This window comes from Clarias gariepinus, chromosome 25 (genome assembly GCF_024256425.1).
Source record: "Clarias gariepinus isolate MV-2021 ecotype Netherlands chromosome 25, CGAR_prim_01v2, whole genome shotgun sequence".
NCBI classification, from domain to species: Eukaryota; Metazoa; Chordata; class Actinopteri; order Siluriformes; family Clariidae; genus Clarias; species Clarias gariepinus.
The window spans coordinates 8,671,447-8,694,195 of record NC_071124.1 but is presented as its reverse complement, the minus strand read 5'-3'; the positions used below and the strand labels follow the sequence as shown (position 1 = coordinate 8,694,195).

Sequence of the window (22,749 nt, the reverse complement as noted above, 5' to 3'; positions counted from 1 at the left end):
TATAAAAAACATAAAAATAAATAAATATATAAAATAAAATATTCTTAAATAATATACATTTCCAGGTAATCATTTTTATATTAGTATTTGATCACTTATAATGTAGTTTATAATTTTTCCACTTTTAGACCTTTAGATTTTACCATGGTATAATTTTTTTTGTCAACACAACTAATATTAAAACACCAATTCTATCATAAAAATGGCAATCACTTATTTATGTCTATGCATCTAAATATTCAGAGTTGAAACAGCTTTAAATTCATCATTCAGTTTAATCAACAAAGGGTTTAGCTGCAAAAATTCATGCTTAAAATGTGAAAATTAAAATTACAAGAAGGATTCCCAAACTAAAAAGAAATCTATTTGAATTGACACATTGATTTTAGTTACTGGTGTAAATTGGTGGCTCTTTTCAACAACTGATTTATTGCTAATTTCTAGTTAGCTAGCTTGATAACTCTGATGATGCAAATTCGCTGGACTCTAATAACCCACTATTGTTTAAAAAATCAGAAATTAGATAAGGCAAAAAAAACTTTATCTTAACATTTATCCTTAAATGTTAGCTAGCAAAATAACTCTGACCTAGACTAGCAAAATACTAATAGCTAGCTAACTGTGCAGAGTTTAGGCTTACAAAACCTAAACTTTAGGATTAGCTAAGGCTTACAAAAACGAACAAAAAAAACTGTCAGCTTCATTCCTCATCTGTCAAATGTTGGTTGTTGCTAAGTGCACATAGCTAGCTAATGTTTCAGTGGTTATGAATCAATAAGCCTTAAACAAACAACAGAATGTTTCCTCATCCCACAAACGTTGGCTAGTATAACAGGAATATGGTATAAATTAGCTGGCTACTAGTGGCAAGTTAACCTATGAGATATTAGCAATTAGCTGAGGCTAAAATAACTTTATTTCTTTTGTCTTGAATGTTACCCTGTGTGATAAATCTCACAATAAAAACCAGTAAAATACTATAGTAAAATACTGTAGCTTTCTTAGTACAGACTGCCATGATCCAAAGTGTATGTTTTAGCAGATATTCTGGTTATGGGTTTTGAGTCTAATTCTTTTACATCTCTTAAATGTGTTAAACATTTACCAACTCCAATGTCTGATGCTTGAGTCATCTTATGACCTTTATATAGGGTTGTGGTGATGTTTAAAAGTTTAATGAGGGGATTTTTTTTTTAATCCAATGGATTAAATAAAAGAGAACCATCTGCATCTGTGACATACCTGTGATATTACGACTTGTCTGATCTTGTTGTTGTTCAGTCGTGTTCAACTCTTCGTGACCTCATGAACCATAGCACGCTAGGCACTCTGAGATGCTTAGATCTTAGATTTTCTTGGCAAGAGTACTGGAGTGAGTTGCCATTTCGCAATGGGAAATGAGTTGCCATTTCACATGGGAATGCACATGCAAACTTCATGCACACAGACCGGGAATCGAACCCAGGATCTGGGTCCATAATTTTTGTAAAGCTGAAAATTTTAATTTAAACTATGAGTAAAGGTTAAGAATGTATGTATGTCTTGATGTCTTGACCATGTAGATGTTCAGTGTCTGTTATTTATTTTGCACTTTGAAATAGTTTTATTCTGAAAATAAGAAGAAGCTCTACAGTATGTGTTCTGATTAAATAAATAAATAAATAAATAAATAAATAAATGTCCTAGGTGGCACATCCAAGGTCGAGGGTTCGAGTGTTTGTGGAGTTTGCATGTTCTTCCACATGCTTGCTGGGGTTCCAATTTGTTCCCACAGACCAAAGACGTTAAATAATACAAAACTTTCCAATATAAAACTGAAGGCTCAGAAAAGCCTACTGCATGTAAACAAGTTATAGAATGAAAAAAAAAAACCTTCTTACCTTAACATAATTGAGTACTTGAGTAGTATCTAAGTACTGAATTATATGCAATTATGTTTTTCCAAAATCTAATTACAACGGTTTCATCCTAGTCCACATACTGTAAATTTCTCACACATGCACAATCATGGCGTGTTGACAGCAAAGCATTCATTAGGTGCATGTGTTAACCTTCAGACTTTATAGAGAGCTTTGTCACCGTCTCATTACTGTAGAGCTTGGATGACCTTGGCATGCTTGTGGAGCTTTGCTGTCAGTCTGGCAATGGGAGGTGAAGCTGGAGGAATGTACATCACCTTAGAAAAATGTGTTGAATGTGACCTTTAATCAGAACAGGAATGTAACCACTGATAATGCTTAGGCCGCCCTAGGGAAAGCTACGTAACTTCCGCTTCCTCTTCTCATATCCGACCCACGGGGCAGACATGAACTGCTAGCAGACCAACACGTTGTGTTGATTTTTTTATTTTTTTATTTTAGGGTTGTGGTATGCTTGCTTCTGACCTCCCTATTGTCAGTTTCACAAGTGAAATGTGGTCATAGCCTAGGACCAATGTCTGCATGAATGTACTGTACACACACCGTTACAACACCTGACCAAATGAGGAAGCCCAGCTTCCCTTGCCGTACGCTCCTGAGCTCTGTGGGCTGGTCCAGCTTCCCTACTGATGATGTTTATGAGACATGTGATGTTGAGGTTTGATGCGTGTCTTTTTGCTCAGTGTTTTAGTTCCTCTTGTTTCTGACCAGTAAAGTACCCATTACATTCAGTTCACATTATGTGAAATATCACAGATCCCTTTTATATTAAGGTGTAATACAGTGCCTTAAAGTATCCCACATTTTGTCACATTACAACCACAAACGTAAATTTATTTTATTGCGATTTAATGTGATAGACCAACACGTAGTGGCACATAAATGTGGAGTGAAGGGAAAAAAAATTATTTTCCCAAAAAAATCTGAAAAGCATACAGTAGTATGAATTTGTATTCAGCCTCTTTTTTAACACTGATACCCTAACCAAAATCCAGTAAAACCAATTGCTGTCAGAAGTCACCTAATTAGTAAATATCTTGATAAATATCTAGTAAATAAATTGTAAGTATCTATCCTGGGATGGAAACTTCAAACCACTTTTTGTAAGTCGCTCTGGATAAGAGCATCTGCCAAATGTCTAAATGTAAATAAAGTTACCTGTGTGGAATTTAATCTTAGTATAATACAGCTGCCCTCAGAGGTTTGTTAGATAACATTAGTGAACAAACAGCATCATGAAGCCCAAGGAACACACCAGACAGGTCAGGGATAAAGTTGTGTGAGCAGGGTTAGGTTATAAAAAAAAAAAAAAAATCCCAAGCTTTGAACACTGTACAATTCATCGTCTGAAAATCTAGAGTTTGGCAAAACTGCAAACCTGCCAAGACATAGACGTTCACCTAAACTGACAGGCTGGGCATTTATCAGCGAAGCAGCCTTGAGGTCCATCGTAACACTGGAAGAGCTGCAGAGATCCACAGCTCAGGTAAGAGAATCTGTCCACAGGATAACTTTTAGGCGTGCACTTCACAAATCTTGCCTTTATGGAACAGTGGCGAGAAGGGAGCCATTGTTAAAAGAAAGACATGAGAAGTCCTGTTTGCAGATTGCGACAAGCCATGTGGGGGGTCACAAAAAACATGTACAGTAGAAAAAGGTGCTTCTTTAACATTTTGGCCTATATGCAACTAACACTGCACATCACCCTGAACACACCATTCCCACCGTGAAATATGATGGTGGCAGCATCATGTTGTGGATGCTGGATGATCATGGATGGAGCCAAATACAGGGCAATCTTAGAAGAAAACCTGTTAGAGTCTGCAAGACTTGAGACTGGGGCAGAGGTTAATCTTTCAGCATGACAACGACCCTAAACTTATTGCCAGAGATACAGTGGAATGGTTTAGATCAAAGCATATTCATTTGCTAGGATGGCTCAGTCAAAGACCAGACCTAGATCCAATTGAGATACAGATGCTCTTTATCCAATCTGACTAAGTATGACCTATTGTGCAAAGCTGGTAAAGACATACCCTAAAAGACCTGCCGCTTTAATTTCAGCAAAAGGTGGTTCTACAAAGTTTTGACTTTGTGTTGCTGAATATAAACAAAAGCCACACTTTTCAGATATTTATTTGCAAAAAAAAAAAAAGTATAATTTTTTAATGAACTTTATAATTGTGTTCCACTTTGTGTTGGTGTATCGCATAAAATCCCAATAAAATACATTTATGTTTGTGATTGTAACGTAACAAAATGTGAAAAAGTTCAAGGAGTATAAATACTTTTGCAAGGCATTGTGTATATTAAATACGGTAGGCGCCAAAATATACAGTACTGAAACTTGCTCATCTTGAACGTGTGTGTGTTTTTGTCGGCGGGGCATACTGTAGCTCTAGCTGTACTTGTCCCCAGTAGTGAAAAGGAAGTTGTGTTGTGCAGTTGTTGTTAGAAAGGGGTCTCTCAACAGAGAAATACGTTTTTATAGTTGAGTGTTTTTCCACTCATACGGAAGTGTCCATCTTTATTTTCACGGAGAGCTCTGTCACAAAACCGATCACTGTTGTTCTGTTAGAGTATATTCGTAGATAGGTTCGTTTGCGACAGAGAGGGGCTGGGTGAATTAGTGCTCTATGCACAAATAAATAAGATTTACTCACTTTTAATAGTAAAAAATATCAAATGAGTATGTGGTGGTTAATGTTGATACTGTGGGTCACCACAAATAAATCAGTGTATGGGAAAAATTTGATTGTGGCACTAGTAATGTGTAGATAAAACTGACAGGAAAGTGTGCATCTGGTTATTGTCATGTTTGGAGGAGAAACAGGATACAAGCACAGATGATTTATTAAAGTGAAGTGAAGACATTGTAAACAAAACCAATTAGTAATTTAAACAGAAACATGAAAACTAGTACTTAACTATAATAGGACCTTTAGGGTTAGGGTAATGCTAATATTAACAACTATGGCAAAGACAACAGGCAGTAAACAAAACAGACACAAGACAAAGAACCAAATGAAACATGGACTTTAAATAGACTAATGAATGACTATAGAACAAGGTGCAGGTTAAAACCATCCACTGTAGTAAAAAAAATAAATAAAAAAACTGGATAAACCCTCTGTGATGTCACCCACAGGTTTTCTGAAGAGCTGTTTGCCAGGAGAACTTGGCAGAAGCTGACTCCACGTAAACTATAGTTAACCCATAAACACAAGAATGAAAGGAATGGAGCCGGCTCAGTTACCACAAGCTAGCTAGCTTAGATTTAGCTAGAGGTACCTAACATTTCGTTTATGTGCTATAGGGCTGAAACGATTCCTCGAGTAATTCGATTACAAAAAAATAATCGAGGCAAAATCTTCTGCCTCAAAGCTTCTTTTAATTCATTTTAAAAGCTTGCGTTATATTTTTGCGCAATTATTTGTTGACAGCGCACTTCTGACAAATTGCGCTTCCGGATGCAAGCCGCCAGTAAACACCAACGAGGAAGAACGACACCCAAAAAGCAGAAGGAGAAGGAGACGCAAACAGTTAGCTGTGTATTGATTTGAGGTAGTGTTTTGTTGTGGGCTGCAAAATGGAAGGGAGCGATAAAATATCAGAGAGCTGGGAACTGAAAAAATGACAGAAATTGTTAGTAAAGGCGTATATGTTATGTCTGAGCTGTAGATTTTGAATCTTTATTTCTGAAAGTTTAGTTGCACACCCTAGTGTTTTTGTATAATTATTTATTTCAATGTGTGCTATTAGTTGTTTTGAAAGTCATTTGAAATACCTTTTTTATTTAGTTTTTGCATCTGAGAAAAGGCTTCTAAATAAGAATGTATGGCACTGTAACGCACTTAATTAATCTCAGTCAACTTTAATACCCCTAATCTCACCTACGAGGTTTCCCGCGGTGGCCGGAAGTACAGTTCATCATGATTCACCGCAAGTTTTGGCGCTACAATTAAAGTTTCCAATCTTCTGCGCGAAAAATTAAACATGTTTAAGTCGCCCTTAAAACATGTTTAATATGGCGTTATATTCCTGCCACAATTCTGAGCGCGGGGTTTGACATTTTGAGAGCAGACAAAGCACTCTATGCGCGTGCAGTGTCTCTATGCTCGTGCATCATTTATTTTCTGTGCGTGATCGACTCTGCCTACTCGGTCGCTTTACTTATAAACCTTTATTTACAACGCTTCCGTTATGCGGTCGATATTGCCAGCTGATAGAGAAGGAACAGCCAATCAGAAGTAGTGTGGATGTCTGTGATTGGCTAGTTTTGTAGCAGAGTGCTTTGTCTGCTCTCAAAATGTCAAACTCCGCGCTCAGACTTGTGGCAAGAGCAGCTGCTCATTGGTGAAAACAGTCAGAATGATGTGACTAAAGTGCATGCTGGGAACTAAAATCTGGGACAAATTGAGGGCCTTCCAAATGGTGCAGCAGTAACGAGCTTGCCCTCTCATTCACAGATTGCAAGCTCGTATTCCAGGTGATGCTGTAGCCTCTTGCAGCCGATCACATCAATAATGGCGTAGGTCTTTTCCTTCGCCCTCCCTGGTTGGTAGTAGTAGCCATGATGGAGGAGTGCCCTGTTAAGGGGTAGGAATTGAATCTGGAAAAGTTTTAATGGAAAAAAATTGGTTTAAAAAAAAAAAAAAAAAGGTCTGGGACAAGCTTCAACATAAAAGTCCCCTTGAAACACAAAAATCAAAAACCAGTAGTGAATATGGAAAAATTTGCATAGTTATCATTAATTACTAATGTTTATTAACTAATATCCCATGAAAAACGTGGGATATTTTCAACCCTAGCTCAGACTATTGATTTTAGTTTTGATCTTTGCTTGATATTTTTTTCCCCCTTAAACCTGTTCCCTCCCTAAGTCTAAATGTCTACCCAGAAAAAGGTAAATCCATCATCCTAAATAGTTCTTTGGTTTGTTCTCATGCTGCTAAGGTTGGGACGCAACTGTTGTAAATTATGATAAGATCTTTCGGATCTGACCAGAACATTGAATGACAACAGAAATCAGGAGACTCAGAGCCAGTGTTCTGCAGTTAAAGCAGCTCAAAGTCAATTATTTTCAATGAGAGGTGGGCATCTGCACTTAATGGTGTGATTATTGGCTGCTTAAACAGGGTAGAGCTAGCAGCATTGAAATATGCATAAAAAAAAATTAAACAGTGTAGCGAATAACTTTTGCTGGAAATTGCTGGAGGATGTACAATTTCTTCCTTGATCCACTGTGAAATATTATGGATTCGTATATTTCTAGGCCATGAGACTTGCATTGTTGCTACAGTCCCAAAATAGAACAGCACCAGCACACATTCTGACTCAAGTACATTGTGGTGCATGGACATTTTTACCCCTAGAATAATTATTTTTAGAAGTAATACATTTGTAGAAATTCGCTTATACCCTGAATGGATAAAACATAATTTTTTAAGTGAGATGACCTCTGACATGTGACAAGTAAAAGTTGCTGTAAATGCATAGTTATTCAGTAATATAGGATGATACAGTGTTAGTTACCTGCTGCTCCTTTTGTCTGCTTTAGACTTTCATCCTTTATAAAACTTGTTTCTTGCTTGTTGAAGAAGGACGTACTTTTAGGGTGATCTGTATGATTAGTTTGAAGCATTCTGCTTCATGTCATATGTCGTTTTGAATTTGAGCGGTTAATTATGGAAACTCTTCAGGGTTTTGACCTTGATCAGCAGTTGAAATGCAGTACACATCAAGTTGGCTTTTAAAGATATCTTGATAAGTTCTTGAAGACTGCAAAATACTATTTGGCTAGCATTAGTGTTGAGAGTTGAGAGTTTCGTACCAGGCCTGGGCTGCTGGGTGTGTGATTTGGCACAGACCTTAGGAACAGACAAGGAGCCCCAGCATGCATGCAGATTAATGCAAGGCAGCTCACATCTGCAGATTTCAGAGGTGTAGAGGGGAGAGACAAAGGGCACTTTCAAACTAGGCACGTTTGCTCTCTTTCCCCACCAACATTCACATTATTATTTTTGACCTGTACTCTGGTTTGCTAACTAAAAACAAACAGAAAAAGATAACAAGGAACTTGATCTTTGCGCTATGCCCAATATTAATTATATTAATATTAATATAAAAACGTCAAGAGAAACACTCTCGCACACATTCCTACTTTATGTCAGAGGATGGGATTGGTACGTGCGATGTGCACACTGAGATCTTTGAGGAAACAGATGTCGCTAATGATGCCACGCCTACTTTTGTTTTCAGGTATGAAATCTGATTCGTCCCGTGCCCGGTACCCTAGCGCTGAATGTTTGTGTTCTCAATGATCAAAATTTTATCGCTTAAGGTGCATGGGGAATGAATACAGACCAAAACAACTTGGTTTATTTGCAGGGTCAGTTAACATCCCTGGGGTGCAACATAGCAGTCCATGGAGAATGTGCTTCAGGCTTTAACTTCATGGGAAAGTAGCACTTCCCCAGAGTGGTCAGTTTTGATAGAGTTTTTTTTTTTTTTTTTTTTTTTTTAATGGAAAAAAAAAAACAGATCATGTGTGGTCATCATTGAGTGCCACATTTATTTTAGTTCACCCAGTTACTTAATCTACCTTGTTGATTATTTTTCCACCTAGAAGCGCTGACAATTGACATTACTGGAAATTTTTTTGTGTACTGTATGTCACTTTAAATGATGGGTTCTGGATTTTCCAAGTTGGTCTTAAAACAGTGGTGATGAGTGCCAGTCGCTATAACTTTCCCTATCTATCAAAGAACCCTGAATGTTTTACCTGGAATGCAACTACACTAGAGAAAATGAATCATAAAATATACCTCCATCATTCTGTGCAAAAATGGGTTTCAAAGTTCCAAAGGCTCAAATGACGTTTCAGCTGTCTCACAAAGCTACTTCAAGTTAGTATCTTTCGAAGTTATGGTTTATTTAAGACAATTATTTTTAGAATATTAATTCCTTGCCAACTGTGGTGGTGGCATACTTCTATTTTTTCATAGTAGTTTTTATACATTTATTCAGGATGTTCTGAAAGAAATGTGCAGTGCAACAAAAGTAAACGTGATAAGCAAAAAAAAAAAAAAAAACGTCCCACAGATTTCCCCTAGGAGAAATGTTTGAAAAAAGTTGTGGCTAATGGTAGTGAATATGGATGTACGAGGCGAGTTCAAGTCAAACCAGGATTTGTGATAAAAGTTTTCATGAATGAAGGCATAAAACAAATTGACATTTTCAGTACTGTGCTGTGTCTCGGAGCCCACTGCAGGTGGAACGCCTGGTCCTTGTAAATCGACAGTTTGTGGAAGAGACTCACCTGTCTGTTGGAACTGTACACACAATCATTCACAAACAGCACATTACAGGAACTCGGCTGGAAGGTATTGCCACATCCTCTATATAGTACCGACCTTGCTCCAATCCATTTCTTGATGTTTGGACGATTAAAGGATTTCCTGGGACATGAAGCAGGCAATCAGATCAATTATACAGCATATGCCAGAAGACTTTCAACCTTGATGGTATCCAAGCATTAGTGAAATGCTGGGATAAGTGCATTAGTGTAGCAGGGGATTACAGTATATAGAGAAATACAGATTATTTATAGTTTATACTCTCTTCTGTTTTTCTGCACAATTAAAAGTCCAGGGTTTCACACAAACTCCCGTTATATACAGGCCATGCTCTTTGTAAGGCTGGAAGAGTTCTGTGTATGTATTTCTTAGAGGATTTCTTAGTTTTTCTGAGCAAAAAAAACTGAAGAGTTGGCAAGGGGTTCCGTGCAAATTAATGTCAAAACTTTATTCCTCTTTCCTGTTTTTGTCTTATTTTGGTTACAGCACGTCGTTCGTTGTTTTCAGACAGGAATCAACAGGGATCTCCCAATACATTATTTTCACGATACGATATTTTAGTAATTGAGTATTCTACCAAAAATTTAATTAATTAATCAAGTAATCGGATAAAATGTACTTTTGCTTAATTGAAGAGAAATGTAAAATATATAAGAAAAACTTTTAGAAAAATCAACTTTTATTAACATTATTAACATTGTCTTTATTCACAATACACGGAATAGCTTAAAGTTGACTGAGATTAATTAAGTGCATTACAGGGCCATACATTTCTTATTTACATTTTTTATTTTAAAGCCTTTTCTTAGATGAAAAACTTAAAAAAAAAAAAAAAAAAAAAAGGTATTTCAAATGACTAAGTATTAAAAAAACTAAGGCACAAATAATAATAATAAATTTTAATATAATTTGATCATTCCGCTTTGTGGGTGAGGTATACCCTTCTTCTTGTCTGTGTTTACTGGCGGCTTGCATCCGGATGCGCGCTGTGTCACACCAAACAAATAATCATTTTTTGTAATCGAATTACTCGAGAAATAGTTTCAGCCCTGCTGTGTTTATAAAGGAAACTAATGACTACGAATCATAAGTTTAGAAATTGATTCCTTTTAGTATACTGTAGATAATTTTTGAAAATTTGTTTTTTTGTTACACTTAAATTAATGTAATAAGTAAAGGTCTAAATAAGCCATTTTCGAAAAGTTCTTTTGTTTATAAAAATATGTGCGAAAAACGGCTCACTCATATTCAGTAACAATTTCATTATTTTATTTTTGAATTAGTCAATTAGATTTTTACCTTGTTGTGACCTCATATAAGATGCCCTCATTTAGCTTGCTGCTCAGCTCTGACTCTAGAGCGGTGTGTCTTACCAGTTGCTCACTTACATGAATTACTACTACTATCTACTATCTAGATCTACTCAACTGGTACTTTATACCATGTTGACGTTTGTGGTATTAAAAATGCATTATCTGAGGGTTATTTCAGCTAAAGCGTTAACAGTTAGGGCTATTCTGTAACCTGTGTTAATTTGTTAAAGAAATAGTGAAATATAGGACCTTTACACTGTTGAGTAGAGATTAGAGACTCTGCATTATCAACTGTATCAACAACCAGGTACAACTAAATATCCATTGCAAGACTCTTTAGAAAAAGTGCTGAGGTTTTGCACTATCCAGTGTACCCATAGCATTTTGCGGGGTCTTCTTGCTAAAACTGCAGAAACCAAAGCAGCTGCTTCGTGTAGCTTTTTCGTCATCTTATCTGGCTTTCATTTACATATCATTTACACACATCAACATAGGTTTTGTTAGCAGACGACAAGAGTGAAGCATTAGATGCAGACCAGACGTCTGTGAGTTCGTGAAGCAAATTTTCTACTTTAGTACTAATACTAATACTTTAGTACTTAGTACTAATTTCTACTAAACCAATCCAGAGGAAGGCTGCTGTAATAACTCCCTTCTTTCAGCAGAAATAATGGATGAATGTAAAATCTAATGAATATGAAATTAAACATACATAGCCACAGGCAGTCACCCAGGATTCAACCTGGTGTTTATTAACGAGCTGTGATACTACTGCAATCCTTCTGGTTATGCTGTGATACCACCAAAATAAAATCACTGTAAAATAAATTAGGTACGTCTTATTTTATTTGATTACCATGAACTTATCATTAATGGATAAACTTTAAAGGCAAATGTTTTCAACGTTTAGTCAAGATAATGACCTACTGTATCTGGACCTTTATCAGAAAAGAATTTGGATGAATGGAAATATTAAAAGAATATGTCTGGCCTGTATGGTTCACTATTAAATTTTTTTACTGAAATGTATTTAATAAACTAAATAATATTGTTTAGGTATATATATATATATATATATATATATATATATATATATATATATATATATATATTTTTTTTTTTTTTTTTTTTTTTCTCTTGTAGGAATTACTTAAAAGCGATACTTAATAACAGCGCAAGTATCTTATTAAAAAATTACTTTGGTAGTTAAAGTCACCTTTTAGAACATTACTTGAGTAAACATCCTTAATTATCTGATATTTGCTGTACTTCGGTGTTAAAAGTAATTTTCTGATAATAGGTGTACTTAAGTATTTAAAAGTAAAAAAAAAAAAACAAGACCTGAATGAAGTAACTTGGTTAAGTAATTCGAGTTTTTAAACAACATAAATAAGGTTTTTCATATATATATTTTCATATATACATTTGAATAGTAATTACTCATTTTGTTTAGGAATTTCCGTTGTTAGGTTTTATACAGTAGTTCGTAAAAGTTAAAAAAATGCCCTGCTTGTAGAAGATTCTTCACTGGTTCCCTGTCCCAATATATACGCATAGTCTCAATCAGATGGCCTGAGTTGGCAAGCTTCAGAAATATATAGCTCTTATGTCTGTATTTATAATTTCTGTCTGTTTAGACACATTATTAAACGTGTTCAACAATGTTTGAAAAAACAATGGAGTACAAACAGCTTGTGACTGACATTCAAGTGCTTCCTTGTTTTTGAGGTTTTGAGGTTTAGCTTAGGAGTGTATCTGGGGCTCTCCAGCGTCAGCTGACCATATATCCATAAATTCTCACCTGATCAACATCACAGACGTTAGAGACGTTGAGGAAACGGATTTATTCACACCTTACCTGACAAGCTAATTGTTTGGGACATAACACAAAAGAATCATCATTTAGTTTTTTTGTTTTTTTATCCTGGATAAAAATGGCTTTTTGGCGCAAAAGAGGAAGGTAAGGTTTTGAATTTTCCCTTAGTGCTGCAGAGTATAATAAAACCTTATAAAGAACTTATAAAAAAAGAGCTGAAGTAAGCTCGCTTACAGTAATGTAATTTATCAGAATGGGAGGAAGCATCTTGTCTGCTTGATAGAAAAGCACCACCGGAGTGTAGCTGCTCTGTTTAGACAAGGGAGGGGGGAAACTCTGGGGTCATGACTGCGCCCAACACAGGAAATGTTAGAGAAAAAAATATAGCACTGAAAGCGGCTGCCCTCAAACACAGTCGAAGTTGTGAGACGATGAGATCAAGATGCTCACCGGAACGGAGGCATCAGTGGAGCATTTATAGCCATGTGGTTTCAGCAATTGTGAGTCTCCTGATCAGAGTTTAACATGAACTTGCTTCCTCAAACTCGTACAAAGTTCCTTGGTCTCAGAGGAGAGATGTCACGGCGTGACCAACGCTACAGGAGTCACTCAAACGGCAGAAAGTAAGTCGATAATGAGTCGATCTAAATGGAAATCTAAAAGGCAGGACTAATGGTTCCTCTCTCGTTATTTTGTAAAAGCACTCACGACTTGATGCATAAACCGATGTTGGGTCATGCAGCGAAACATTGATTTCAGTCTCCTTTATCCAGTAGCCAAGTTTCTGATGATGTTTTTTCTTTAACACATCTACATCATGCAAGCGTGTGTGTCGAAAGTATCGGTTAGAAGGCGTGTTTGGTGCTTAAGTTTTACTTCCTTTTTTTTTTGTTGACCACGAAATATTCTCAGTCTGGTATTAAAATGCCCTCATAAGAATCATGCGAGGAAGGATGTGTTTCCCTGTGTCAATTATTGACAAGTAGGAAGCATTTTGTTGAAGAAATTTGCATGATTATGCATTGCACGTTTTTTCTTTTTGTCTTTTTTTTTTTTTAACTGTGTGCAATCATCCCATTGATGTGCATATCGCTCACTGATAACACACTGACACTCTATTGTATGGTAACTACTTCTGAGCGCACTCTAGTTCTTCATAAACGTCCCTCTCCTCTGTTATCTCTTGTTGTCTGTCCTGTCCTGGTCAAGTATAGTCTTGGCTGATGTACAGTACACATCTAGCTTTAAGGATTAGTACCGACTAACTGTCTGTCTGTGTCTCGGTTTAGGCTAACTCTGATCGTATTGTAATTAGGTGGTGCTATTGATCTCTTGTACATTATTTTAACATCCGCTAAGTTTTTTTTTTCCTCGCCTCCAGCATTCCTTTGACCCATTTATCAATTAGAGCACATGTATCTTTTTACATTTGCATTTAGGCAGTTGTTTCTGTAAGCTACAGTATACATCTACAGACATGCATTACCCTTATACACTACTCTTATAAACCTTACATTCCCCATTGGGTTTTTCAGCCAATCTTATCTCCAAAATGCAGTACTTTTCTGATCACTTATGGTAATTTGAGGTTTATGTTGCTTCAGTACATTTACACATCAGGTCTTGAGGTCAATACTACAAAGGTGACTCAAAAATTATCCGCACTTTTCCACAACTTCTTTTTGCCACACTGTCCTATCAGCACTTTCTGTTCAAGGCTACGGTCTCCCCAATCACTGCTGTGCAGGTGTGAACGTGTTAAATCCGGTCATTTGTAACTGCAATGCAAGCAAAAATCCCCTGTGGTGATTTGCATAAAAGAAGAGCAGCGTGCAGTAACCAATTTTTTTAATTTTATTTTTATTTTTTTACAGCGAGGGTGCCGTTATTTTTATTTTTTACATTGTGTACAGCGAGGGTGCCGTTATTTATCGAAGACTTTGTGTGTAGTATGGACTCTTTGTTTTGACATGGTAAACTATATGCCCTATAATCTTGATCTTGCTCTGTCAGACTTTCGCCTGTCCGGTCCCCTGAAAGCATCCCTACGAGGACGAAGATTCAGTTCTGATGAAGACAGCAGTGCATTCACAGCTTAGCCTAAAACGTTGTTTACTGAGGGGAGACAAAGGCATGTTGACCGATGAAAAAGTATATTGAAAAGCAAGGAGATTGTCAAAAATTGTATTTGTCTTTTCTAAAACTTTTACAAATAAATTCAGCAGCCAGACTGCGGATACTTTTGACTGACCCTGGTAAATAAACCTGACAGTACATGCTATATATACTGGTTACCCATAACAGTTTGACTACCTGCCTAATATTGAGTAGGCTCTGCAACTAAAACAGTGATGAAGTTGATCTGACCCAGTTGTATAGACATCAAAATTCGGCCCTTGTCAAAGTCTTATAAAATCCTTATGCTTGCCCATATTTTTTGGCTTCCAACACATCAGATTCTGTCTTTAGGGACAAAATGTTCACTTGCTGCATAATATATCTCGCGCACTTCCAGGAGCCATTGTAACAAGATATTGTAACTGTAGCTACTGTGAGAAGGGCCACATTGTGATTGCTAAACGATTGGGTCAGAGCAACTTTACAGTTCTTGTGGGATATTTCCAGGCTGTAGTGGTCAGGATACACCAAAAGTGGTCCAAAGAAAGCAAACATGGGGAGTGAAGGCTGACTCATACTGTCTGATCCAATAGAAGAGCTACTGTACAGTATAATTTTTGTTTTTTTAATCAGTATTAGAGCAGTATCAGTAGAGCATCATCCATGCTTCTAAAAAGCTTTAATTCAATTTTCTTATTGAAATCAGTGATCATACAGTGATTGTAGATTACAGATGCATTACAAATGTACAAAAGTAGAAAAACCTATTAGGGATTACATTTTAATTTTAGTTCATTTCTTGTTCTCATCTCATACACATATTAAGATATAAGAGACAGATGGAAACCAAAAGACTATTGTGAGGGATTTATGCCCGTATCTGTGGGCAGTTTTTGAGTAATCGGGATAAAATGCAGATAAATAATATAGAAAGCAGGCTGAGTCTACTTTGTTAGCCTAAACATACATAAGTAAGCCACAACAATAACATTACCTCCAGGTGATGCGAGTTCGTGAAGCAAATTTTTACTTGTAAACCAATCCAGAGGAAGGCTGCTGTAATAACTCCCTTCTTTCAGCAGAAATGAAAGATGAATGTGAAATCTAATGAATATGAAATTAAACATATGAGTTAGGTGTGAACATAGCCACAGGCAGTCACCCAGGATCAAACCTGGTGTTTATTAACGAGCTGTGATACTACTGTGAGTTAAATAACACTGATTATCAATTATATACTAGTAAACTGGTGACAGGATCATGGACACTCGAGGCCCATCTATTCCTTTGGGGACCAAATGCTAGCCTGTCTGGTCTGATCCCACAGAAAAGCCAGTGTAAGCCAGTGTAAAAAGTCACTGCTGGACTTAATAAGCCTGTGTATGGGGCAGGTAATAAGTTCAAGGCTGTTTACCCAACCTCCAAATGTTCCAGATCCTAGTCAAAAGGACCATCCATGGAATACATCAAACTAAGTCATATCCATGGAGGCTCTACAACCAAAGGATCCGCTGCTAACATCATGGTGCCAGACGCCACAGCACATCCTCAGATGCCTTGTAGGGTCATGAGTGAGAGTGACACACAGGGAATCTTTACAATTCCGGGCTCAAGACCCCTGTTTTGCGCTTTTATGTTATGGTTGATCGGTGTGTATTAAAATGGAGCTGAATATGCTGATTTATCGTGAGCTTGGAAAAACATTCCAGATGCTGGGAAGACAAACTCTTATGGAAATGAGCTTTCATGCTGCATGCTCTCAGTTCCGAGGGTGAATGATTTCATCTGAGCTTGCATGCATACATCAATGCATATTTAAAATAGGGTTAATAATCTACAAAAATACTATTTTTTGCAAATTTATTGCACTGATAAATTAATGTCATTTTTAGTCCATGTACAGCTGTTAACTGAAGTGACATGAACATTCATAAGAATGTCCAGTCCAGTCTATTAACTTTGAATGAAATGAAGCAGACTGATTAGTCTCTGATATTTTCATCTGCTGTGGAGAGCTATAAATGGAAAACAAGGGGGCCTGGTTTGCCTACTCTTCAATTCTGGCGCGGAAAGGTCATTTAGTGCTGTGGTCACTGAAGCTTCCAGACCATTCATTCTTACGTGGGGCATTTAAATGGACTCCTCATTGTCCTGTGCCCTTGCTATTCATTGCAAATCAAGCCTGTAGCCTTTTGATAAGATGTTTCCTCTGATACATTGACCTTTTTTTTTTATTATTCCCTATTAATGCACAAAAAGAAATGCCACTCGGTTTTCTGTTCAGTGATATGCACTTTTTTTTTTATTCAATTTTTATATCTCTTATTTGACCAAGCTGCTGCCCAGACAGGTTTTTTGTAAACCAGTCAGACTTTGTTTACTGTTGAGCTGAATTGAGGTTCTGTCTCCCCATGGATAGAATATGCATTGACATGCTGGATGTAAGAGAGAGCTTAGCAAGCACAAAGCTGGCAGGCACACTATTTATAAAGTGCATCCATTTGAGTACCTTCATTACACTGCTCACTCACAGAGACCTTGGAAACCCAGAATCAGCCTGTGAAAATGTCCTCCAATTAGTTAAGCAATAATGAGACAGGAGGAAACCATCCTATGCATTTGTTATAAACATACTCATAAATACTAGAACAGGGCTCATCAAGAAATGTGATGTAGTTTCAAATTATTACAGAGCAGATGCTGTTTTGGACATTTTGTTTGACTTGTTCTGGCTGGTGCTGGCCTCGTCCCATCCAAAACAACTGCTCAGATCAGTGCAATCACTTAAGGACTCTATCAGACAGACCTTTTAGTAAGTTTGTCTTAGTTTAGCAGCTTGTAGGCCGGACATTGGTTCAATAAAGGCAAGCGGACGTAAAAGGCTTGTTGCAGTTTGTCTTTAAGACACCAGAGGGCTAAAAAAAAAAAAAACACTGAACCCTTAACATCACAAACAAAAAAATAACAGAATACACATGCACCAAGTGCACCATGAATAACCTCAATGAAAGAAGGTTTTCTACCCCACTGTTTTTTTTCATAATTGATTAGTATCTTGTAGTATTGCACAGTAGGCCGGAACTAAAAAATATCATGGTACGAGAATTTTGAACCCTGTACTGTACCAGACTTTTGAAATAATAGATAGTTTTACTATGCAAATTTAATCTGGCTAATAGGAACCTGTCTTTTTAAGCACAGTGCTGACTGAAGTAATGTTGTTTGAACATACTGTAACAGGGGAAAAAAAAGGACCGAGTTTGTAATATGAGCCACGGAAAGAGTTCAATGAATCGTGAGCAACAGTGGAGAGCACTTTTTTGTTTTGTTCAGAGACTAGTCTTGAAGAGAGCAAAGAGCTGACCCGAGGTATGGTGATACACCAATCAGTCATAATCCTAACACCTACGCCAGGTGAACTGAATAGCGTTGATTATATACTGTACCAGTACACTGGTGACAGAATCATAGGTACCCAAGGCCCTTCTACACCCATGTGGAACAAAGGCCAGCCTGTCCAGTATAATGATGACATTTAATGTCTTAAACATTTACTTTTGGTGTTGTCTCAGGACATACTGTATATTTGTCCTTTGTTTAAAAAAAAAAAAAAAAACACAAATTGTTAACTGGTTTTCATTATTGATATTATCTATCTATTGATCGATCTATCTATCTACCTATCTATCTATTTTAATATGTAGATATTAATGAAATTACTAGTTAATATTATCCTAATATTTTCTGTATTTGGAAGAAGAAGGCATATGTACATTTTTGTGTTTTATTTATTGATTTATTAATGATTTTTTTCTTCCTCTGCTCAGTAGATTGCACATAGCACACGTACACACCGAGGTACCGATAGGGTTAACACAGAGTTGCTGAGCTTGCCAGATTGTGTGCTGCCTTTCTCTGACTGGCTAACAGATTTCCTAAGCCAATCCTTCAGGAGGAGCCAGACTAAAGATGATGTCATTTTTTTTACACAAAGGCATGACATCATGCACTCATTGATATTCGGCTCTCCTGAAAAAAAAGAAGAGGAGGTGGAGTAGAAGGGGGTGCCCATAATAAAAGCGTGCTCCAAGATTTCCCCTGTCTCGTCTTTCTCGATTTAGTGGCTTAATGCCTCGTTTTTCATCTATTCAAGACGCTTTACTTACATAGAACGTTCCACATGTGAACGATATAAAAGTACATTCAGCCATAGCAGTAATAGTGCTCTAGAGATGATGAAACTGGAAGATTGCTTTTACTTGTTTCTTTTCAGTTCTGTGAGAGTTTAAATGAGATTCTTTAGGATATTATTATATGTCTCGAGGGCCAGAATGAGGATCCCTGATCTGCAACTTTGATCTTCAGGATTAATTTCCCCAGTAACCAGTTTTTCTTCCATACATTTCTTACTAGAATTTCATACTGAATGGTTGAAAAGGTTTTTACAGCCTAAACATACCATGAGAATATTATATCTGGACCGTAGATGAACGCTTCATCCTGTTCCTTATGATCATGCATGTTCAGAACAAAAAAAGAAAAATCCTTTTTGCAAAGTGTGCTTCCTTTAAAAGTGACGCTTTGTACTGCACACTTGATCTGGCTGCATGAAACAAACGTCACACTTGTCAGACACAAAGGATTTATAGCAAAAGAGGAAACCCGCCTAGATCCCTGATGTAGCTCGAGTTCAGCTTTTACTACTTTGCTACTGGCTCAACACTTTTTGCATTGTTTGATGAAAATGAAACAAAACAAACCACAAAAACAAAATCTGGTGAATTCCAGTAAAAATCTGGGAAATTCCTACCATGTCCATACCACATTACCTGCTGTTACATGATGGGTAATTTTTGTTCAGTTTTCCAGTTAGACCTTTTGTGCTTTCCCAACCTAATCATGCCTAAAATACCCCAAATGAGGATGGGTTCCCTGCTGAGTCTGGTTCCTCTCAAGGTTTCTTCCTATAACCATCTCAGGAAGTTTTCCTTGCCACTGTAGCCGTCGTCCTCGGCTTACTCATCAGGGACAGTCTTATCATTTTGATTCATACACATTCACATTTCATACAAACTTAAATAATTCTTTTAATTATGTAAAGCTGCTTTGCAACAATGTTGTTAAAAGCGCTATACAAATAAAATTTAATTAAATTAAATTGAATTGAATATTTTTTTAGTATTGTTCTTCCATTGCTGGGCTTTAAATAACCCTCATTGTGTACTCAGTTATAGGATAAGAGGTTTTAAGATAAGAAGTTTAACCCATATAAGAAGAGAGGCAAAATTGGTTTCTAATCAAAAGCAAAACTTGACTTCTACAGCCAGTGTGTTTCCATGTAAAGCAATGAAGCGCAATCATTTCAGTTTAATATGCTATTTATTCCTCAAAATCACTTCTCCCTGTAGACTCCCAACCAGTTGATCAAGTGTGTAGTACAATTATTATCAATCCTAATCTTGTGGGCGATATGGGCCAAATATACAGACACAGACATACATACATGCATATATTACTGCTTAAGAGAGCCCATGTCCAGGCCCGTCTGAAGTTTGCCAGGGACCATCTGGATGATCCAGAGGAGGCATGAGAGAAAGTCCTGTGGTCAGATGAGACCAAAGTAGAACTTTTTGGTCTTAACTCCATTCGCCGTGTTTGGAGGAAGAAGAATGATGAGTAACATCTTAATAATACCATACCTACAGTGAAGCATGGGGCTGGATGCATCAGGCTCTGGGGGTGTTTTTCTGCACAGGGGACAGGATGACTGCACTGTATTAAGGAGAGGATGAACGGAGCCATGTTTTGTGACATATTGGGCAAAAACCTCCTTCCCACAGTCAGAGCATTAAAGATGGGTTGTGGCTGGGTCTTCCAACATGACAATGACCCAAAGCACACAGCCAGGAAAACCAAGGAGTGGCTCTGTAAGAAGGATATGGACTATTTAAAAGCAAAACAACAGGTCCTTGAGGGTCAGAATTCTGGCTGATAAGCAAGTGATTAAATACTTATTTGACACAGTAATTCACAAATAAATTGTTAAAAAATCATACAATGTGATTTCCGGATTTTTCTTTTTAGATTCTGACTTTCACAGTGAAAATGCTGAAAATTGTAGACCCCTCCATGATTTCTAAGTAAGGAAACTTGCAAAATCACAGGGTGATCAAATACTTATTGACCTCACTGTATGAGAGAGAGATTTGATAAGTGTGTGTGTGGCTTGCATTAAATATAAATAGGCTAGGCCAATCTCCTAGAACGCTCCTATCAAATTCCCTAAAATTAAGTTAAAAACAACAATAAAACCATAAAAATAAGAGGCCTACGTGCTCCGACAGAGTAGTTACATTTTCCTCTGAGCTACTGTAGACTGGAGAGCTCTCCCGAGTTACTGTTGCCATTTTATCAGTTCAAGCCCCATTGACCTCTGGCACCAACGAGGCATTTTCACCTAGAGAACTGGCGCTCACTGGATATTTTCTCCTTTTTAGACCCCTTTGTGTTCTATAAACCCTGGAGATTACTGTGTGAAAATACCATTAGATCCGCAGTTTTGGAAATACTCAAACCAGACCATCTGGCACCAGCAGCTCTACTGCATTTAGTGTCATTTAAATCATCACACTTTTTATACTGCAGTTTACGAAGATGATAATGCTGTGCTGTAAAATATTTTACATGTGTTTTCATCGCGACTTTTTGACTTAGCATTTCACACTAGGACATTAAAATATTTCAACACGCCCGCACAAGTCAGAAACACTAGGTTTACAGTGCATGCAGAGACAGGGGAGAGTGCGGCAAGGCTGTGTGAAGAGTGTGAGAGAGGAAACGATGGCACGGCTTCACGAATGAAACAGATCGGGTAACATCATCAAACTGGTAGTGTCACATCCTGTATCTCTTTTCAGAAGGGAAACTTCTGGTATATACCGGTCGATATACCGGTGGCTTAGTCATGGGCTGTTTGACATAGTGCATGGTAATGCAATTGCACATGCAAAGAATGTATTTATATTTATTTGATTATTATAATAGAAGGAGGGAAAGTTCTCTCAATTTGATATATATATTTTGCAATATTAAGAGATTGCATTACAAGATTTAAGGTTAAAATTGCATTTGTGTGCAATGTAGGTACTTAATGAATAAATTACTATCAGGTTTGAGTCTTAAAATGGGGCCAAGGACATCAGAATAATTCCAGAATAAATTCAGAATAATTGGAATTATTGAAATGACTAGTTTAACACAGAGTTGTTAAAATCAGTAGTTTTATCTAAGCTTCTCTTCTTCTCTTCAGTATTTGGCTTGGTGTGGGTCTGAAAAGATGATTTCGGGTATTTAATATACATCTGAGTGAAAGAAATTTATTGCTAGTGTTCTTTTGAATTCGCACCAGATTCCCAGAACCGTGAAAGCTTTATTTTCATGTTGTGCAAATTATTTTGAATCCAGTGTTTTTCAAAGTGCATGAAGTATTATTCTCTAGGCATGATTCAGCTGGAGAGTAATTCAATCACAGTACGGTGATGAGACTCCTGGCGGCAGTAAAGCATTTGAATGGAATCATTTGAAAGAAGGGCGTACGTTTGGGTATGATGATCCCGGCCGAGGTGGCTCTGAGCCCTGCATTCTTTCCCATGAACATTTTGCAAGTGAAACGCCTGATCCCTGAAAATCAACAGATAACCTGTCGCCAACTTGCGGAACAGACGCATCTGATTCGTGGGAACTGTACACACAATTATTTACGAACACCACCTGCACATTACAGGAACTCAGGTCGGAGTTATTGCCACATCCCACGAACAGTCCTGACCCAGGACCAATATGTGATTTTCACATATTTAAAGGAAAATTCCATTTAATGGAGTTCCTGGGAGGCCAGCATTTTAGGCCTGCAAAGGCTGTTCAGTTATGAGAGAATTTTTAACTTGATGGTGTCCAAGCACGAGTGAAACGCTGGGATAAGTGCATTAGTGTAGCAGGGGATTATATAGAGACGTAAAGGGAGTTCTTACTGTGGTGTTCTGTTTTTCTGCACAATCAAAAGTTACGGTTGGACCTGAACGCCTCTGGTATATTGGAGTTAAGTAAAGGATTTGAATCGTTGCCTTTTTAAATAAATGTTGTGGTTAACTAGGGGTGTAACAGTACTCATATTTGCGCTATTCTTTTTTGGTATTATGATCTGTGTGTATACAGTCTAGCTTTAA

The 22,749-nt window shown here is 37.2% G+C and overlaps 1 protein-coding gene across 3 annotated transcripts in view; it reads left to right on the top strand.

Moving 5' to 3' along the window:
- limk1a (LIM domain kinase 1a) overlaps window positions 1-22,749 on the top strand; it is a 64,175-nt gene that overhangs the window by 4,890 nt on the left and 36,536 nt on the right. The window contains exon 1 of one of the 3 annotated variants that reach the window (XM_053486724.1): window positions 12,419-12,550. The exons of 1 other annotated variant lie outside the window; for it this stretch is intronic. In XM_053486724.1, coding sequence (XP_053342699.1) covers window positions 12,525-12,550 — 26 coding nt within the window. In that variant the 5' untranslated portion in view covers window positions 12,419-12,524. Of the gene's footprint in view, window positions 1-12,418; window positions 12,551-12,816; window positions 13,030-22,749 lie in introns of those variants that run through there. One more of the 3 variants, XM_053486723.1, reaches the window with a different exon arrangement.